General features: G+C 37.8%; 1 protein-coding gene across 2 annotated transcripts in view; it reads left to right on the top strand.

Annotated features, from left to right (window-relative positions):
- Positions 1–15,538, top strand: part of si:dkey-238d18.4 (TBC1 domain family member 15) — a 67,733-nt gene that overhangs the window by 16,285 nt on the left and 35,910 nt on the right. For both annotated transcript variants that reach the window (XM_062064230.1, XM_062064229.1), the window contains exons 2-3: positions 12,587–12,772; positions 15,364–15,482. In XM_062064230.1, the coding sequence (XP_061920214.1) occupies positions 12,587–12,772; positions 15,364–15,482 (305 nt within the window). The remainder of the gene's footprint in view (positions 1–12,586; positions 12,773–15,363; positions 15,483–15,538) is intronic.

Genomic DNA, 15,538 nt, shown 5'->3' with positions numbered 1-15,538 from the left:
CATCAATATAAGTTGGATCTACAACACTTTGCCAGTTTACATCATGTCTAGTTATTTTCCAATGTTCAGATATCATCAGATAACAATTATTGTACAAATATTGATACATTTACTATGTGTATGCAGTTATCTGATGATACGTTACCTAACTGTTGTACAGAACCTTGCATGTTAATACAGGTATAATTAGCTTTCTTCACATATTTATCAAATATTGGTTTCTGCTTTGTCTCTTTAGCTACAAGGTCAATTTTGTTTTGCTCATTACTTCAATTCAACTTTTTTGACTCATTTTGAGTAATTTTCTGGGCTTATACATACAACACAATCAGTTTTTGTAGCCTTTTCCACTTGCTCCGCCATAAGGAACAAATTAATTACCAAAACAGGAACCAATTATTATCAAACTTTGACACACCATCAAATGGTATGCTTACAACTTGTCACAGTGGAATTTGTAGTGTGCTAGTTAAACATGTCCCTTTGATAACACAAATACAATCCCAAATACTTTTTTTCATTATATGACATTTTTACAATGTTAATACAATCCCAAATAATTTTCCCATTATATGACCTTTTTACCATGTGCTAAGTGGACTCAGCTTGGTCTTTCCACTATCTTTACTGCTTTTTAAGTTATTTACAATCTCTCCCCCCTTGGAGAATGCTCATGTTTCCTTTTCATTGATTTTTCAAAATTTTGGTAGCTGATAAGGTCTTTCAAATATTATTTCAAATGGTCTGAGTACTGTTGTACTTGTAATGTTCATGTACTGTACATTTTTACTAACTCTATACATTGTTCATGGACGTTTTGTTTTTTCCATACATTTCTTTAGTCTGTCTTTTTATTCCCGTTTGTCCTTTCCACTAATCCTGCGCTTTGTGGATGATAAGCACAGTGATTTTTTATATCAATGTGGAATAATGATTCTGTATTCTTGATCAATTGGTTTACAAAATAAGGTCCATTGTCACTGTATAGATTTAGTTATATCATATCTTGATATTATCTCTTTGCATAATGCTTTTGCTACTGTTAGCACATCTGCTTTTCCTTTAGGAAATATTTCTACCCACTTTGAAAATGCATCTACTATGACCAGACAATAATGTTCTCCTTCACTCTTATTTAGTTTAATAAAATGCAAGCCTAGATGTCGTATACGAATTTTTTTATTTTTTATTTAATTTTTTTATACGAATTAAACTATAGGAAGTATAGTACTTCTGTATGACGATATTCATATCCCTCTTGTTGAGCCATGAGTTCAACCTTGGCTCAATATTGCTGCTCACTTATACCGATTTTTCTTTGTAAGATTGGTTTATTGTCTGGACATACATAGATGTCTTCTTTGTTCATCATCATCCTCATCATTTATTTGTATTCCTTTCATGAAAATGCATATATACAAGCCATATACAATTGACACTTTCATTGTTTTGTTTTTTATACATTTCCATGTTCAGAAAGGAATAGATGGAAGAATACTATTCTTATATTTATCTGACCCTTCTTTAACACAAATTATTTTAGATGACTTTATCACTATTACCTCTACCAACACCCTAACTCCAAAATACTTTTAATTTTTGTTCAAGCATTTTCAAAATGACACGTCCAATCAAAATCAAAATCAGTTTGATATAATGCCAGTTGTCTCTTTTTGTAACTCTTTTTAAATTCAAAAATATTCTTGCAGCTTTTTAAGTCTTTGTCTAGAGAATTCTATGCTTTCACAGCAGCAACAGACACATTTGCTTCAAATGTGTTGGCACTCTTATTTAGTTTAAAATCACACGGCCTTCTGTGGTTCTCATCCTCAGATGTGAACACAAGTAACTTTTGTAAGTCCTTCGGAAGAACTTTGTTTCTAGCTTTGAACATCACTTATAGAGTATGCCATTCTACAATGTCTTTTAGTTTTAATAATCCTGACCTAATGAAGAGTGGATTTGTGTGGTCTCTGTATGCTACTTTAAAAATTATACGAATTGCTCTTTTCTGCGAAATAAATAAAGGCATTATGTTGCTGTGATATGTATTTCCCAATATTTCTGCACAATAATTGAAATAAGATAGAATAATTGAGCAATATTACGTTCTCATTGTATTATTTAACCTTGTTCAAAATAAATAAGCTTTTAGATACCTTATTTTTCACATGCAATATATGAGCTTTCCATGTCAACCTTTCATCTAAAATGACCCCAAGAAATCTGATTTCAGACAACTTCTCAAATTTTCACACTGTTTATGGATAAACTAACTTCTATCTTTCTTTTATTACTGAATACTATACATTTAGTCTTTTCCAAGTTTAAAGATAATTTATTTACATCAAACCTCAATTTTAGTTTAACCATTTCCTCTTTAATATTATCGGCTAAGATTTTCAAGTCATCTCACTAAGAAACATTGACTGCATAACCCTATTTTCCCTTTTCCAGACATCCCCTGATTTATCATTAGCTCTTGGTATTTCGTTTGCTAAGCTAGGTCCTACATTTACAAAGAATTGATTTAATTCATCGACAATTTCATCTTTGTTTTCAATTAACATATTATCTTTAAATATCTAGGTAATTCTGTTCGCCTTGTCCTATTCCCTATTGCTTTATTCAAAATATTCCATGTAGCCTTTATGTTATTTTTATTTTTATGCAACATTCGTTTGTAATATTCCCTTTTTGCTTGTCTCAATATATTGGTCAACTTGTTTTTGTAGTTCTTAAAGCGTTTTTCAGCATTCTCTGTTCTCGATTTGATAAACTCCTTATAAAGTCTATTTTTCTTTTTACATGCATTTTTCAAAGTGTTTATCATCCAATATGCATTATTTTGCCTTTGTTTAGATGTGCATGGAACCTCAGGACAATGCTTGTTTTGCTGTTTTGTCAGCAAACACATTTCCTATTGATACTGTGTCTGTTCCTTTGGTGTGAGCTGCACATTTGCATATTGCTATTTTAGCTGGTAGCTGTACTGCTTCTATTCTTTCTTTTTCTCTTTCTTTTTTTATACGAATTAAACTTTATCATTCCTATATTTTGGCTGTATTTATATATATTGTGACCTTTTGATCTTTCATTACTTTACATGCTTCTAGTTCTGCCGCTTGCATTCATCAATTTGATGGTCATTTGGTAGCTTTCAAAACTTTCGTTACTGTAACAATCGCACATTTTGTTCTATTTTTATTTCACAGAATGCTGCTTCAGCTTCTGAATTCCACTCTACAGATGATTACATTTGTTCATTAATTTACTTAAAGGAGTTACTATTTCATCATAATTTGGTATCCAACTTCTACAATAATTGGTTAATCCTAAAAATTACCTAATTTGCTTCTTTGTTTGTGGTTTTAGTACTTGTTGTACTTTGTTTTTCTATTTACCACAATAGTGCGTCCATCTAAGTTTAGAGAACGTCCTGGATCCTTATACTTCTCTTTTGCATAATTGGACTTTTAATTTGGTTATTTTGTGTCTTTCACTATGTAGATTATTTAATAACGCTAATGTTATTTTTCTCCTAATTCAAATGTTATACATCTTACTTTATGTATTTTAAAGTAACGTTTTAAACTCACTTAAATGTCTATACGCCACTTAATCTATACTTTTACACTCTGAATTTACATTTTTCCCATTGTTTATATTTCTTATTTGCAATTATTATTCACCAATATTCAAAGCAAACAGTTGTCTATCGCTAGCTGATAGTTTTCCTGATTGCCATACCTCCTTATTTATTGTATGTTATGTCATCATCTTATTTTAGCTCAACACTCAGATGTATGGTGTTGCAAATGTCTAAAACATAATCTAACCTAAGAATGTTATACTACACTTCAAAGTTAAACCTACTTTAACCTTTCATGTAATAAATTCATTTTCACACCTCCCCCAATGCACCACGCACACACACACACCCAAGGTGGTGTGTGGGTGCGTGACTGCAAAGGTCAGCAACACTTGAAGATGTTTCTCTTCTTTTTTTTTTCTTCTTCCCTCAGCTAATAAACATGTAACTCCCTTTATCATTTTATCATACTATATATCTCAACTCTTATTATAGTTATTCATGTAGGTTTTTATTTGTTCCATTATTTAATTATACACATATATATTTGTATATATAAAAGCGCTCTTTATATATATCCAAACATACATGCATATCTTCAGTCTACCTTTTCTTCATCTCTTATTTCAATACCCCACATTATCTCTGTCGTAAGTATTAGTTTATTCCATTTAGCATTATTTCTTATTATTGATTTTTTTTTTCCATTTCTTCATTTATTTTTACTTTTCTCTCACTTTAGCACTTTGAGTTTTCTCTTATTTTATTTTTCTCTCTCTCTCTGTCTCTCTCCACACTCAATCTCAATTTTACCATCTATTTTTCTATTCTTCATTCCTCCTTCATGATCTGATACTATTGCTAAACCTAGCACAGTCATTTTATTCTGTACATGTGCTTGTACATGCACCCCTCACCTTCCAGCGGGTGATCATGGGTGATGGGTCAAATGCAAGAATAATTTCGCCACACCTAGTGTGTGTGTGACAATCATTGGTACTTTAACTTTTTTAACTTTACATGCTCTGGTGTCACACAAAAAATTGATTTCTTTAGCCTTTTTTATATCATTATCTCTGATTTACTCGCTGTTTGTTTACTTAAGTCCTCATAATTTAGTATGTCCTTATTATCCCTCTGATCAATTTCTTTGTCTTTTCGTGTGGTCTTTGGAGATTTGGATGTCTCCTATTTTGGTTACAATAGATTCTAATAGACCATATCAGGTCTGCGTTTTTTGGGTCCCTTTTTGACCTTACTGTTGGTTGCTCCAATACACTTTCATTGTATGGTTCTACTGCTTTCCAGTCTTTACATTTTAACTCGTCTTTTAGACTAACCTTTAGTTTACTTGTCCCTTTTCCCGTTTTATAAATTTGGAGTAATCCGTCGTCCCCTACAGAGCCGAACTTATAAGGATTACTTTTTCCTTTGTTGTAAGATAGTGGTTTAATTTATTATCGTGGTACACGTCGCTTCTACTGGAGATGGTTCCCCAGTGGAGGTGTCTTGCCTACAAGCTTCCACAATAACCCACTATTTACTTCTCACAACTTTAATATGGAGTGATAGCCTAACGGCGATTACTCCCACACACTCTCAAGTTCATTCATACTTTTCAGTGTTAAGATATTCTGAAAATTTTCAATGTTTCATGTAGGAGTCCGACCCCCTCTAGGTTATTGTTGTTTACGGACAAAAATTCAGTTTTTTTTCTGAATAGACCTTGTTAGGTCTGTGTTGGACGCCGTCGCCCTCAGATAATGGCTTTCGGATATTTCAAATTATTGTGGGATCCGTCACCCTCCAGTATGTTTGTTAATGGCTTTCGGATAATTTCTGTCATCGCGGACTCCGACGCCCTTCAGTATTTTGGCCTACTTGTTTTTTTCAATTCAGTTTTTATTTTAAATTTTAACCACGGACATTGGACTCCGATGTCTCCTCTAATTCTTTGACCTGTTTACCTGTTAGAGCCTAGGATTTACAGGGTTTGTATATGCGTCGTAACCCTCAGTCACAGGCTTTTTCTTAGTCGTTTCTTTCTCTTAAAACATACTCACTGCTCTCTGCGTTCCTTCCTCTTGTCCTCGGACTCTGTCAGTTTTTCAAATTCCAGCCCGAAATGAAGAAAACAGCTTCCTCAATCAGGAGTTGGTGGCCATTCCTCTGGTTTCACTCACTCCAGCTGGAATCGTCAAAATGTATTGGATCCGGCTCGAAGGACCAATTAGATGTCAGGTTCAAACACTGATGACATCTATTAAACAAGACAAAAGGCAAGGAATCAAACAGAGACAGAATTAAATTTGGACTCAATATTGAGGAGAGACATGGCCACTGTACTTTCTGTACAGTCCTGCACCACGCTCTGACAAAGAAGCTTTTCGTCCTCTCTTTTATTTAGATGTTCAATGTTTACGCAACAACACATTTCTCAACAGGATTGGGTAGTATGTAAACAGTCCTTGTTTTCGGTCACAATAGAAGACAAAAGAAGAAGATCCCTCGGGCTTGGGCTTGTCGTAGATTCAGCTTTGGCAGGTTTTTGGAGGACAATGGATGACCCCTCCCGTCTGATTCCATCGTACACAGCGGAATCTTCCGAGCGTTTGGCTTGGTGCCACAAAGACAGCTTCTTGTCTGTTCAATGGAAACTCACAATGGAAAGTTTTTTGATAATTTAAATACAATTTTTCTGACACTTTTCTTTACTCTTTGATTTTTCTCCAGCATCGCCCAATCTTCCTTGAAACTTTGTCTTTGACAGAACTTCACAATTTCTGTTTCTGCTCTAGTCATGTCATCACAAGTGAGACACTTTCCTTCGACATCTTTCTGGAATTCAAGCATCTGTGGCCATCTTTAAGTACTGCACTTTGAGACACCATACTGATAAACTGATGGTCGTCCTTTGACATCTCAATGTTTTCATTTTGTCCAGCATCAGGAAAGTCGTGCTTGAACTGCAGCTGCCAAAGCTCCTCAAGCTTCACCACTGAGATTCTGTTTGCAGTAATTCCTGTCCATTTGTCCATTGTAGTTCTGTCACTTCCACCTCCGAGTGGTCCATTTACTTTCCAGCCTAGCATCGTTCTCACAGCATATGGTCCAATATCCACACTTTTAACCACTTGCAGTGGCTCCATCGCTTTGGGAACGTTTACTCCGATGAGTAATTCAATCTTGGCTTGAATATTAGGTATTCTCACCTCCTTTAGGTGTGGCCACCTATCAACATCCTCTTGTCTGGGAATATTGTCCTTAGAGACAGGAATGTCTTTCTGTGAATACACTTCCTTTAGTTTCACAAACTCTTTTCCGTCCAAGCTGCTGATTTCCAAACCAGTCACGATGCTTGTGTTCACGACAGTGTCATTTCCCATTGTTCGCAACGAGATGCTTACATTGCGTCCACTCACATTCAGTTGGTTTATCAGTGACTCTGTGGCAAAAGTAGCTGAACTACCGGCAAAAGTAGCTGAACTACCTGGGTCCAGAAAGGCATACGTGATCACTGTCTTGGTTCCTTTTTGTGCCTTGATGTACACGGGAAGAATCGAAAGAACACAATCTTCTCTACCGGCCCCAGTGACACCACGGGTTTCAGTTGTTTGTACAACGGCACTTGATATTGATTGCTGTTCAAGATTGTCCTTTGTGGTTTCTTCTCTGGAGTCTTTATGACCAATGTGTAATAATGTGGGATGCAGTCTAGAGCATTCTTGACATTGAAGTTTTTGTTTGCAGCTACTACTCATATGTCCTTGCTTTAAACATGCAAAACACACACCTTTGCTTCTCAAGAAGTCAATCTTGTCTTTGTGTAGCTTGCTCTTGAATTTATTGCAAACTGTAAGGCTGTGTTGCTCTCCATTACAATAAACACAAGGTTTTCCACTAAAGTCCACCAAGACTGTTTGTGTTTTTGTTATGATGTGGTTATCATTTTCTGTCTTGGGGGGCACAACAACCGTTGTAAACACCTTTTTTGGTTTGAGGGTTTCTACATATTGTGGTTTTATTTTCTGTCTCACAGAATCTTTCGTGTTCATGGTGGTTTATTTTATGTTCCCATAAAGCGGATTCAAAAGATACTTGACTTGCCGGTTTACAAAGTCCACAAAATCCTTAAATTTAACTCTTGTCTTTGTTCTTTCTTGCAAGTCGCATGCAAACTTCCTCCAAGGTTCCCTGAGTTTATATGGAAGTTTGTTTGTCAGTGCCTTTATATTAGCTGTGTTGTCCAAGTCCTCCATGTAGTTAATGTCTGTCATTGTGTTAGAGCAGCCTGTGAGGAATAATGCGAAGGACTGAAGGGCAACACCGTCTTCTGGCTTGATTGTTGGCCACTCCATGGCTTCTGTTATGTAGGCTTCGGCTATCTTAAAGTCATCACCAAAAAACTCCTTTAACATTTGTTTTGCTTTAGTGTAGCCTGTTGAAGATTCCATATGGATGCAGCTCTTAACCAACTCATGTGGTTGTCCACTTGTATACTGTAGCAAAACATTGAAGACGATCCTGCTTGTCACTAGTGCGGCTTTCAATTCCATGTTCTATGGCCCCAATAAAGGATTTGTATTCCAGGGGGTCACCCTTGAATGTTGGAATGGGAAGATCTGGAAGTAGAGATGCCTTGTGACTCTTCACGAGATACTCTGTGACGTTGGCTTGCTGAGAAATTGCTTTGCAAAGCCCATCAAGTGTTAGTGCCTGTTGTTCTTTAATTTCAGTTTTTGGTGCAAATGTAGTCATTTGAATAGCTGTGGGGGGAGCATTATGTTTAATGCTACGTGTTGGTAAGGTGGGTGGTGGTACTTGTGTGTTAGGGCTAAAAAGTCTTCTAACATCCTTCTCATCAGCTGTATTGATACCGTCTTCTTCTTGTGTGTTTTCGTAGTTTTGTAAAACCTCCATTTTAGCGTCACATTCAGCAAGTGTGGTTTGCATTGCATGCATTTCCTTTCGAGCTTTTATTGCAGCTTCTTCCTATTCTATGGCCAGCTTTTCTTGTAAAGCTGCTGCCTTTGCTTTCAATGATGCATGCTCCATTTCCGCCTTTAATCTGACAGAAGAATATGAAGAACATGAACTTCCGCTTCGTGATGCAGCTTTACTTTGACTTCTAGCGGTCCGCTTTGTTGATGTAGAGCGACTATCTGCAGGTGACACTTGTCTATTGCACTCTTCCGCTTGCTCAACACGCTTAAAAACATCTTTCATCCACTCCTCACATTTCCAGAAAAAGTTCATCATTTTATTTTTTGGATTAAACCAGTTGTTTTGATCTTCCACAAACTCCTCCTCAGACATGAATTTCTGAAATCAGAATTAAGATCCAAAGATTCTTGCTGCAAACCACTAAAGTCCACACGAAGCTGATTTTTTACAGCGTCCACATTAACATCCTCCTCCATTAAGTGCTCAATCTGCGTCATCAAGCAAGTCAATTGAGCCAGTACGCTCCTGCGTGCCTGCATCTTTCTCGCCTTGTGCTCTTCTACAGCCTTCTCGGTCATTTTTACTGTCCTTTTTCCACTGTCTTGTGCATCCATAACAAGCCAATATTTCCACAACGAGTCAATAAAAATTAAGGCTGCAGCTAACGATTACTTTTCTATCGATTAATCTATAGATTATTTTTCGATTAATCAGTTAATCTATAGATTATTTTTTCGATTAATCTATAGATTTTTTTCCTTTTACCGATTATTTTTTTATTTAAAATGAAGATGAAAAAATAAATGTAGGCCAGTTTTTTCAAAAGGCATGGCTTTTATTTACAAAAAAAAAGAAGTATGGCCACTCAGTCAACATTGACAACAACATGACAAAATATTCTGTAACAATGTAAACATTTAAAACTTTTAACATTTAACAAAATTAAAAGTAGCTTATTTGCTTTTTAATGTGCAAATATAAAAGTAAACATCCAGTGCAAATCTTAATATTCTGCAATAGTATAAGCATTTCAAAAGTAAAAGTATTGCTTATTTTGCTTTAAAATGTGCAAAAATAAAGATAAACATCCAATACAAAAAAGTGCAGAACGAAATATTCTGTAACAACAGTGTAAACATTTCAACAAAAGTGAAAGTATTGCTTATTTGCTAAAATGTGCAAAAATAAAGATAAACATCCAATACAAAAAAGTGCCAATCTAAATATTCTGGAGCACTGTAAACATTAAGTATTGCTTTTAAAATGTGCAAAATAAACATCCAGTCCAACACAGAACACAATAACCAATTCTACTCATTCCAGTGAGTGTCTAACAGTTGTAATGAAGAAAGGTTAGCATGTCTACATGCTCTGGTTCTTTTCTTGTTTACAATATTCCCAGCAGCTGAAAATAGGCGCTCAGAAGGGGTCGATGTGGCTGGAACTGAGAGGTAATTAGCCTTCACCTCAAGCCAGGACTGCGAGTGAGCTGAGCTGCAGTTTAAGTTTCTAGAAGGTCAACGGGCTCATAGTGATGTTACTAGTAGTTGACTGGGAGGTGTTTATTAGCATTTGGGGAGAGTCCGCTGCCTGATGCTCACCTGCTAAACACCTATCTGCTCGACGCTGAAGCACTGACCACATGCGCTCTGAATACGCACTGCTGATTGTCTGGTAACGTTTTGAATACGCACTGCTGATTGGCTGTTAGCGCTTTCTGTGTACCAATCAGATGGTTGTGTGGGTGGGACAATGCTGCGTGCTGAGACAGAGGCAGAAGGAGCAAAGCACTGGCAGCTTGTTAAGACTTTAGCTTTAGCTTAGAAACTCGTTCGGTACACCCCCGTACCGAACCGAAAGCCCCGTACCGAAACGGTTCAATACAAAACACGTACCGTTACACCCCTAGCAGATACAAATGACACATTCATGTTTTTGTGTAATGATGACAACGTATGCTCACGCGGACGATTGACTAGTTGATGGTTTTCTTTTCAAATGTTCGTTCATAGCCGTTGTGCTGCTATGATAGGCCATTTCCGCTCGACACACTGTGCATACAACAACATTATTAGGCCGTGTATTGAAATACTCCCACACTTTTAACGACTTTTGGCGTGCTTTTTTTCCCCCTCGCTCGCACCGTCTGTTTTGCGCTCCGCCATGACGGTAGTGTGACGTAAATATGCGACGCGTCGACGCACAAAAACGGCGTTGACGTATTTACGTAACCGATGACGTCGACTACGTCGACGCGTCGTTTCAGCCTTAATAAAAATGCCGATGTGCCGCAGCATAGCACCGGGACGAGCTTCTCTCTCTCTCTCTCTCTCTCTCATTCACTTTCAAGCAGCGTGCACTCACGTACGCGTCCTCTTGCAGGCTTGTTCCTCTGTTCCTTTTAATCCACAAAGAGCAAGTTTTTTGACTAAAATGTAGATTCCTAATGAAGCCTTTAGCTTGACGCTCCTCTACTTTCTCCTGCTCCGCTTGCTGCGGCGACAACAAACAAATGTCCAGACGCTCCTCTTCGTTTTGTATCGTTTACTATTGTCACTTAATTGTTCAAAAACGTAAAACAATAACGATGTGGGAACAAATAAATGGCAAAATAAACAGAGTTTGTTACAGCAAGAAAAGAGTTAGAAAAAGTAAGAGTGAGGTCAAAAAACTGTGTGGCTCAATTCCCCCGCACCTGACTGTCATTACCCATAATACCTTGTGTCCAAAAACCAACCTACCACACAGATCCTTCCGCCATATATGCAATTTAAACAGTTACGTCATCAAATTATTTAGACAAATGTAATAATTATTCTAAGCATGCAAATCAAGTAAATAGTCCTATTTTGGCTGAATAAACATAAAGCACCTTCCATAAAATATGTAAATTAACTCAAACAGCATTTAGGCTCCTACAGTCCCTAGTGTGTGAATGTTGTCTGTCTATCTGTGTTGGCCCTGTGATGAGGTGGCAACTTGTCCAGGGTGTACCCCGCCTTCCGCCCAAATGCAGCTGAGATAGGCTCCAGCACCCCCCGCCACCCCGAAAGGGACAAGCGGTAGAAAATGGATGGATGGATGGATTGCATCCATTTCATTGCGTCTGAAGAAAAGTTACAGTTTCTTAGTTTGGTCAATAATGTTCTCTGATCATTTCTATGATATGTGATTGACTAGTGACCAAAGTCAGCTAGGAATGGTTCCATTCACCCGTGATCATGCAAAGGATAAGTGGTTGAAAATGAATGATTACGTTTACATTTGCTTTGCTCTGACTAGAACAGCAGTTTCCAAAGTGAGAGATGCCAGAATATTTCAAGAGAGGTGCAGGAGCTTGAGAAAAATAAAGACAAACATATATACTGGTCTGCCTCACCGTTAGACAATCAGTGGCAGGGGTGGTCTGCCTCACCGTTAGACAATCAGTGGCAGGGGTGTCCAAAGTGCTTCCTGGGGGTCATTTGTGGCCTGCTGCACCTTTTAAAAATACTACTACAGAGAACACAAAGAGGAATAAAAGAGCAAATTGTTGTTAAGTAATGGGAAAAAGTAGAAATGTTAGCAATAAAAACTTGGAATGCAGAATGTTTTTTTTTTTTTAAGCCAACGCCGATACAGATAACTTCTTGCTTCCGAAGAACGATACCAATAACCAATAAACTTGTTTATACCTATTAGTTTGCAAATGCAGATTCAAATGTAATTTGTGCATTTCTTTAGCACAAGCTACACTGGCTTTCAAAACCCCATCACAGTGATGCTGGCATTTCAGGTGGTTGGTAAGGTTTAACATGTTGAAGCGTGATGGGTTTTTTTTTTCCTCCTCGGAGAATGTTTGCAGACCATTCAGTGCAAATAGCACGCAAAATCTGAAAAAGTGAAGAAGTCCTAAACGTTCGAACACCATGTTTGTTTACAATGAGCTCAAGGGAAGTTTGGTCACCCGAACCAACCTACAGCATAGTATGGGTAATCTCGCCTCATTGGAGCTTTTATTTTGCTGATAGGCAGGCTGTTTGATTTTCTAATCTAGATCCTTTCATTCAGGTGGCTTGTCTCCAACTGAGCGTGGCCTGGCATGGCGCTTCCTGTTTGGGATGTACCCCTGCAGCTCCACTGCTCTAGAGCGACCTCTGCTGCTGGAGCAGCTGGCTGTACGTTACCAAGTCATGAAGAGAAAGTGGCAGAACTTCCGCCCTTCCGCTGTACGGATGCACCTCAACGGCACGGACGGTAAAGACCTAAATATTCTTAACCCCTGAAGATGAGAGGGGTGTCTCATTATAGATATTATGGTTAGTATGGAGGTTAATTTGTGTCTTTATTACCTTTTTTTGACGCTGAATTATTTGCTTTTGAATTTTGTGAACTGAATTTTTATACATCAAATTATGCTGACAATTTAATCAGATGAAAATTTGTGAGTAAAATATGTGTGTTTAAAATATTAGTTTATAAAAAATGTATGCGTAAAACCGCTGCATCAACTGCCTCGTTCTTGAGTTTTGAAGTTGAGTTTTTGAAGCAACACATATTTCTGCAGTTACATAAATTCAGTGTTACCAAAAAGCTTTGGTCATAAAGACACAAATTAACCTCCATAGTTATTGTGTTGATTATAAAAAGACATTCCATAAATGGCACATGTAAAGTACAATAGCCAGAATTTAATAAACCAGAATGAAAATATGGATGATAGATGATTTCTTACGTCATTGTTTTCTCTTATTGACTGCCTTTTTCCAGTGGCACGTAATTCACCGTTTAATATCAGCACTACAAACCATCAATAATATAGAAAACAGACGCAGTATAACAAGCTTCCACCTGTAAATGTGGAGCTCGGCGTGAATGTAACGGACTTGGTGATAACGGGTTGAGACAACTCCAAACTTCTACACTGCAACGTCAACTGGTGGAGCTCAGAATCAATATTACTTTATACACACAAAAGAAAAACATATCTTATTTAGTTAGATAAAATACATCATTCTCACCAGAGATGCTGACTATTATGAATTGTAACTAAAACGTGTTGAGTGCAGATCACTTTCAAATATGGCTTGTCAAACAGTTTTGCTCTGATCAACGAAGAACGGAGGGCGGAAAAATGCTGACCTTATTGTACGACTGCATGTCAGGTGAATCTTAAAGGTTAAAGGCCTACTGAAATGAAATGTTTTTATTTAAACGGGGATAGCAGATCCATTCTATGTGTCATACTTGATAATTTTGCGATATTGCCATATTTTTGCTGAAAGGATTTAGTAGAGAACATCGATGATAAAGTTCGCAACTTTTGGTCGCTGATAAAAAAAGCCTTGCCTGTACCGAAAGTAGCGTGACGTCACAGGTTGAAGGGCTCCTCACATTTCCCCATTGTTTACACCAGCAGCGAGAGCGATTCGGACCGAGAAAGCGACGATTACCCCATTAATTTGAGCGAGGATGAAAGATTCGTGGATGAGGAACATGAGAGTGAAGGACTAGAGTGCAGTGCAGGACATATCTTTTTTCGCTCTGACCGTAACTTATGTACAAGGGCTCATTGGATTCCACACTTTCTCCTTTTTCTATTGTGGATCACAGATTTGTATTTTAAACCACCTCGGATACTATATCCTCTTGAAAATGAGAGTCGAGAACGTGAAATGGACATTCACAGTGACTTTTATCTCCACAACAATACATCAGCGAAGCACTTTAGCTACGGAGCTAACGTGATAGCATCGGGCTTAACTGCAGATAGAAACAAAATAAATAAACCCCTGACTGGAAGGATGGACAGAAAATCAACAATACTATTAAACCATGGACCTGTAAATACACGGTTAATGCTTTCCAGCCTGGCGAAGCTTAACAATGCTGTTGCTAACGACGCCATTGAAGCTAACTTAGCAACGGGACCTCACAGAGCTATGCTAAAAACATTAGCTATCCATCTACGCCAGCCAGCCCTCATCTCCTCATCAACACCCGTGCTCACCTGCGTTCCGATCATCCGTGCGGTCGGCGGCTAGCGTCGGATAGCGCGTCTGCTATCCAAGTCAAAGTCCTCCTGGTTGTGTTGCTGCAGCCAGCCGCTAATACACCGATCCCACCTACAACTTTCTTCTTTGCAGTCTTCATTGTTCATTAAACAAATTGCAAAAGATTCACCAACACAGATGTCCAGAATACTGTGGAATTTTGCGATGAAAACAGAGCTTTTTGTATTGGATACAATGTGTCCGAATACTTCCGTTTCAACGATTGAGGTCACGCGCATACGTCATCATACATAGACGTTTTCAACCGGAAGTTTAGCGGGAAATTTAAAATTGCACTTTATAAGTTAACCCGGCCGTTTTGGCATGTGTTGCAATGTTAAGATTTCATCATTGATATATAAACTATCAGACTGCGTGGTCGGTGGTAGTGGGGTTCAGTAGGCCTTTATTAATACATTTATCAATAAAGAAGAAATGCCTTATTGACATACATTATTTCCAGGCTTTCGCAGGCAACATAAAAGATGTGGCCCCTGGGCCTTGAGTTTGACACGCGTGTAATTGACTGTTGAAAGTAAATTAATCAAAAGTTCATTAAAACACACAATCTAAGTTATGAATGTTGGTCATTGACTTTGATCATGTTTAGGCCTGCAGCGAAGGCATTGCAGGCCTTGACGGCCGACCACTGCTTATTTCATAACCCCTTTGAGACTTGGCAGAGCGATTTTTCATCATTTCATGGTCACTTGCCGCCCTACTGTTAACAGTATCAGTTTCTGATTTTGACTTTAATACTTTGTTTGGTCTTATCTCCTACTTTTTTCAATGTAGCTGAGCTGGTTGCAGCAGTCAGCTACTTTGACCAGAGGCAGGCGCTGATCCAGCAGCATGAACAGAACCAGAACGACGTGGTCCGACATAGGCTGGTATTCTTGGAGCTGCAAGCACAGGTTTGTTTTAAAAGCACCTGGTTTACTGGTTGGAATAGAAGAAACTTGTACTTTTT

This window comes from Entelurus aequoreus, linkage group LG11 (genome assembly GCF_033978785.1).
Source record: "Entelurus aequoreus isolate RoL-2023_Sb linkage group LG11, RoL_Eaeq_v1.1, whole genome shotgun sequence".
NCBI lineage: Eukaryota > Metazoa > Chordata > Actinopteri > Syngnathiformes > Syngnathidae > Entelurus > Entelurus aequoreus.
The sequence above is the reverse complement of the archived record's forward strand: the minus strand, read 5'-3'. Positions and strand labels throughout refer to the sequence as shown.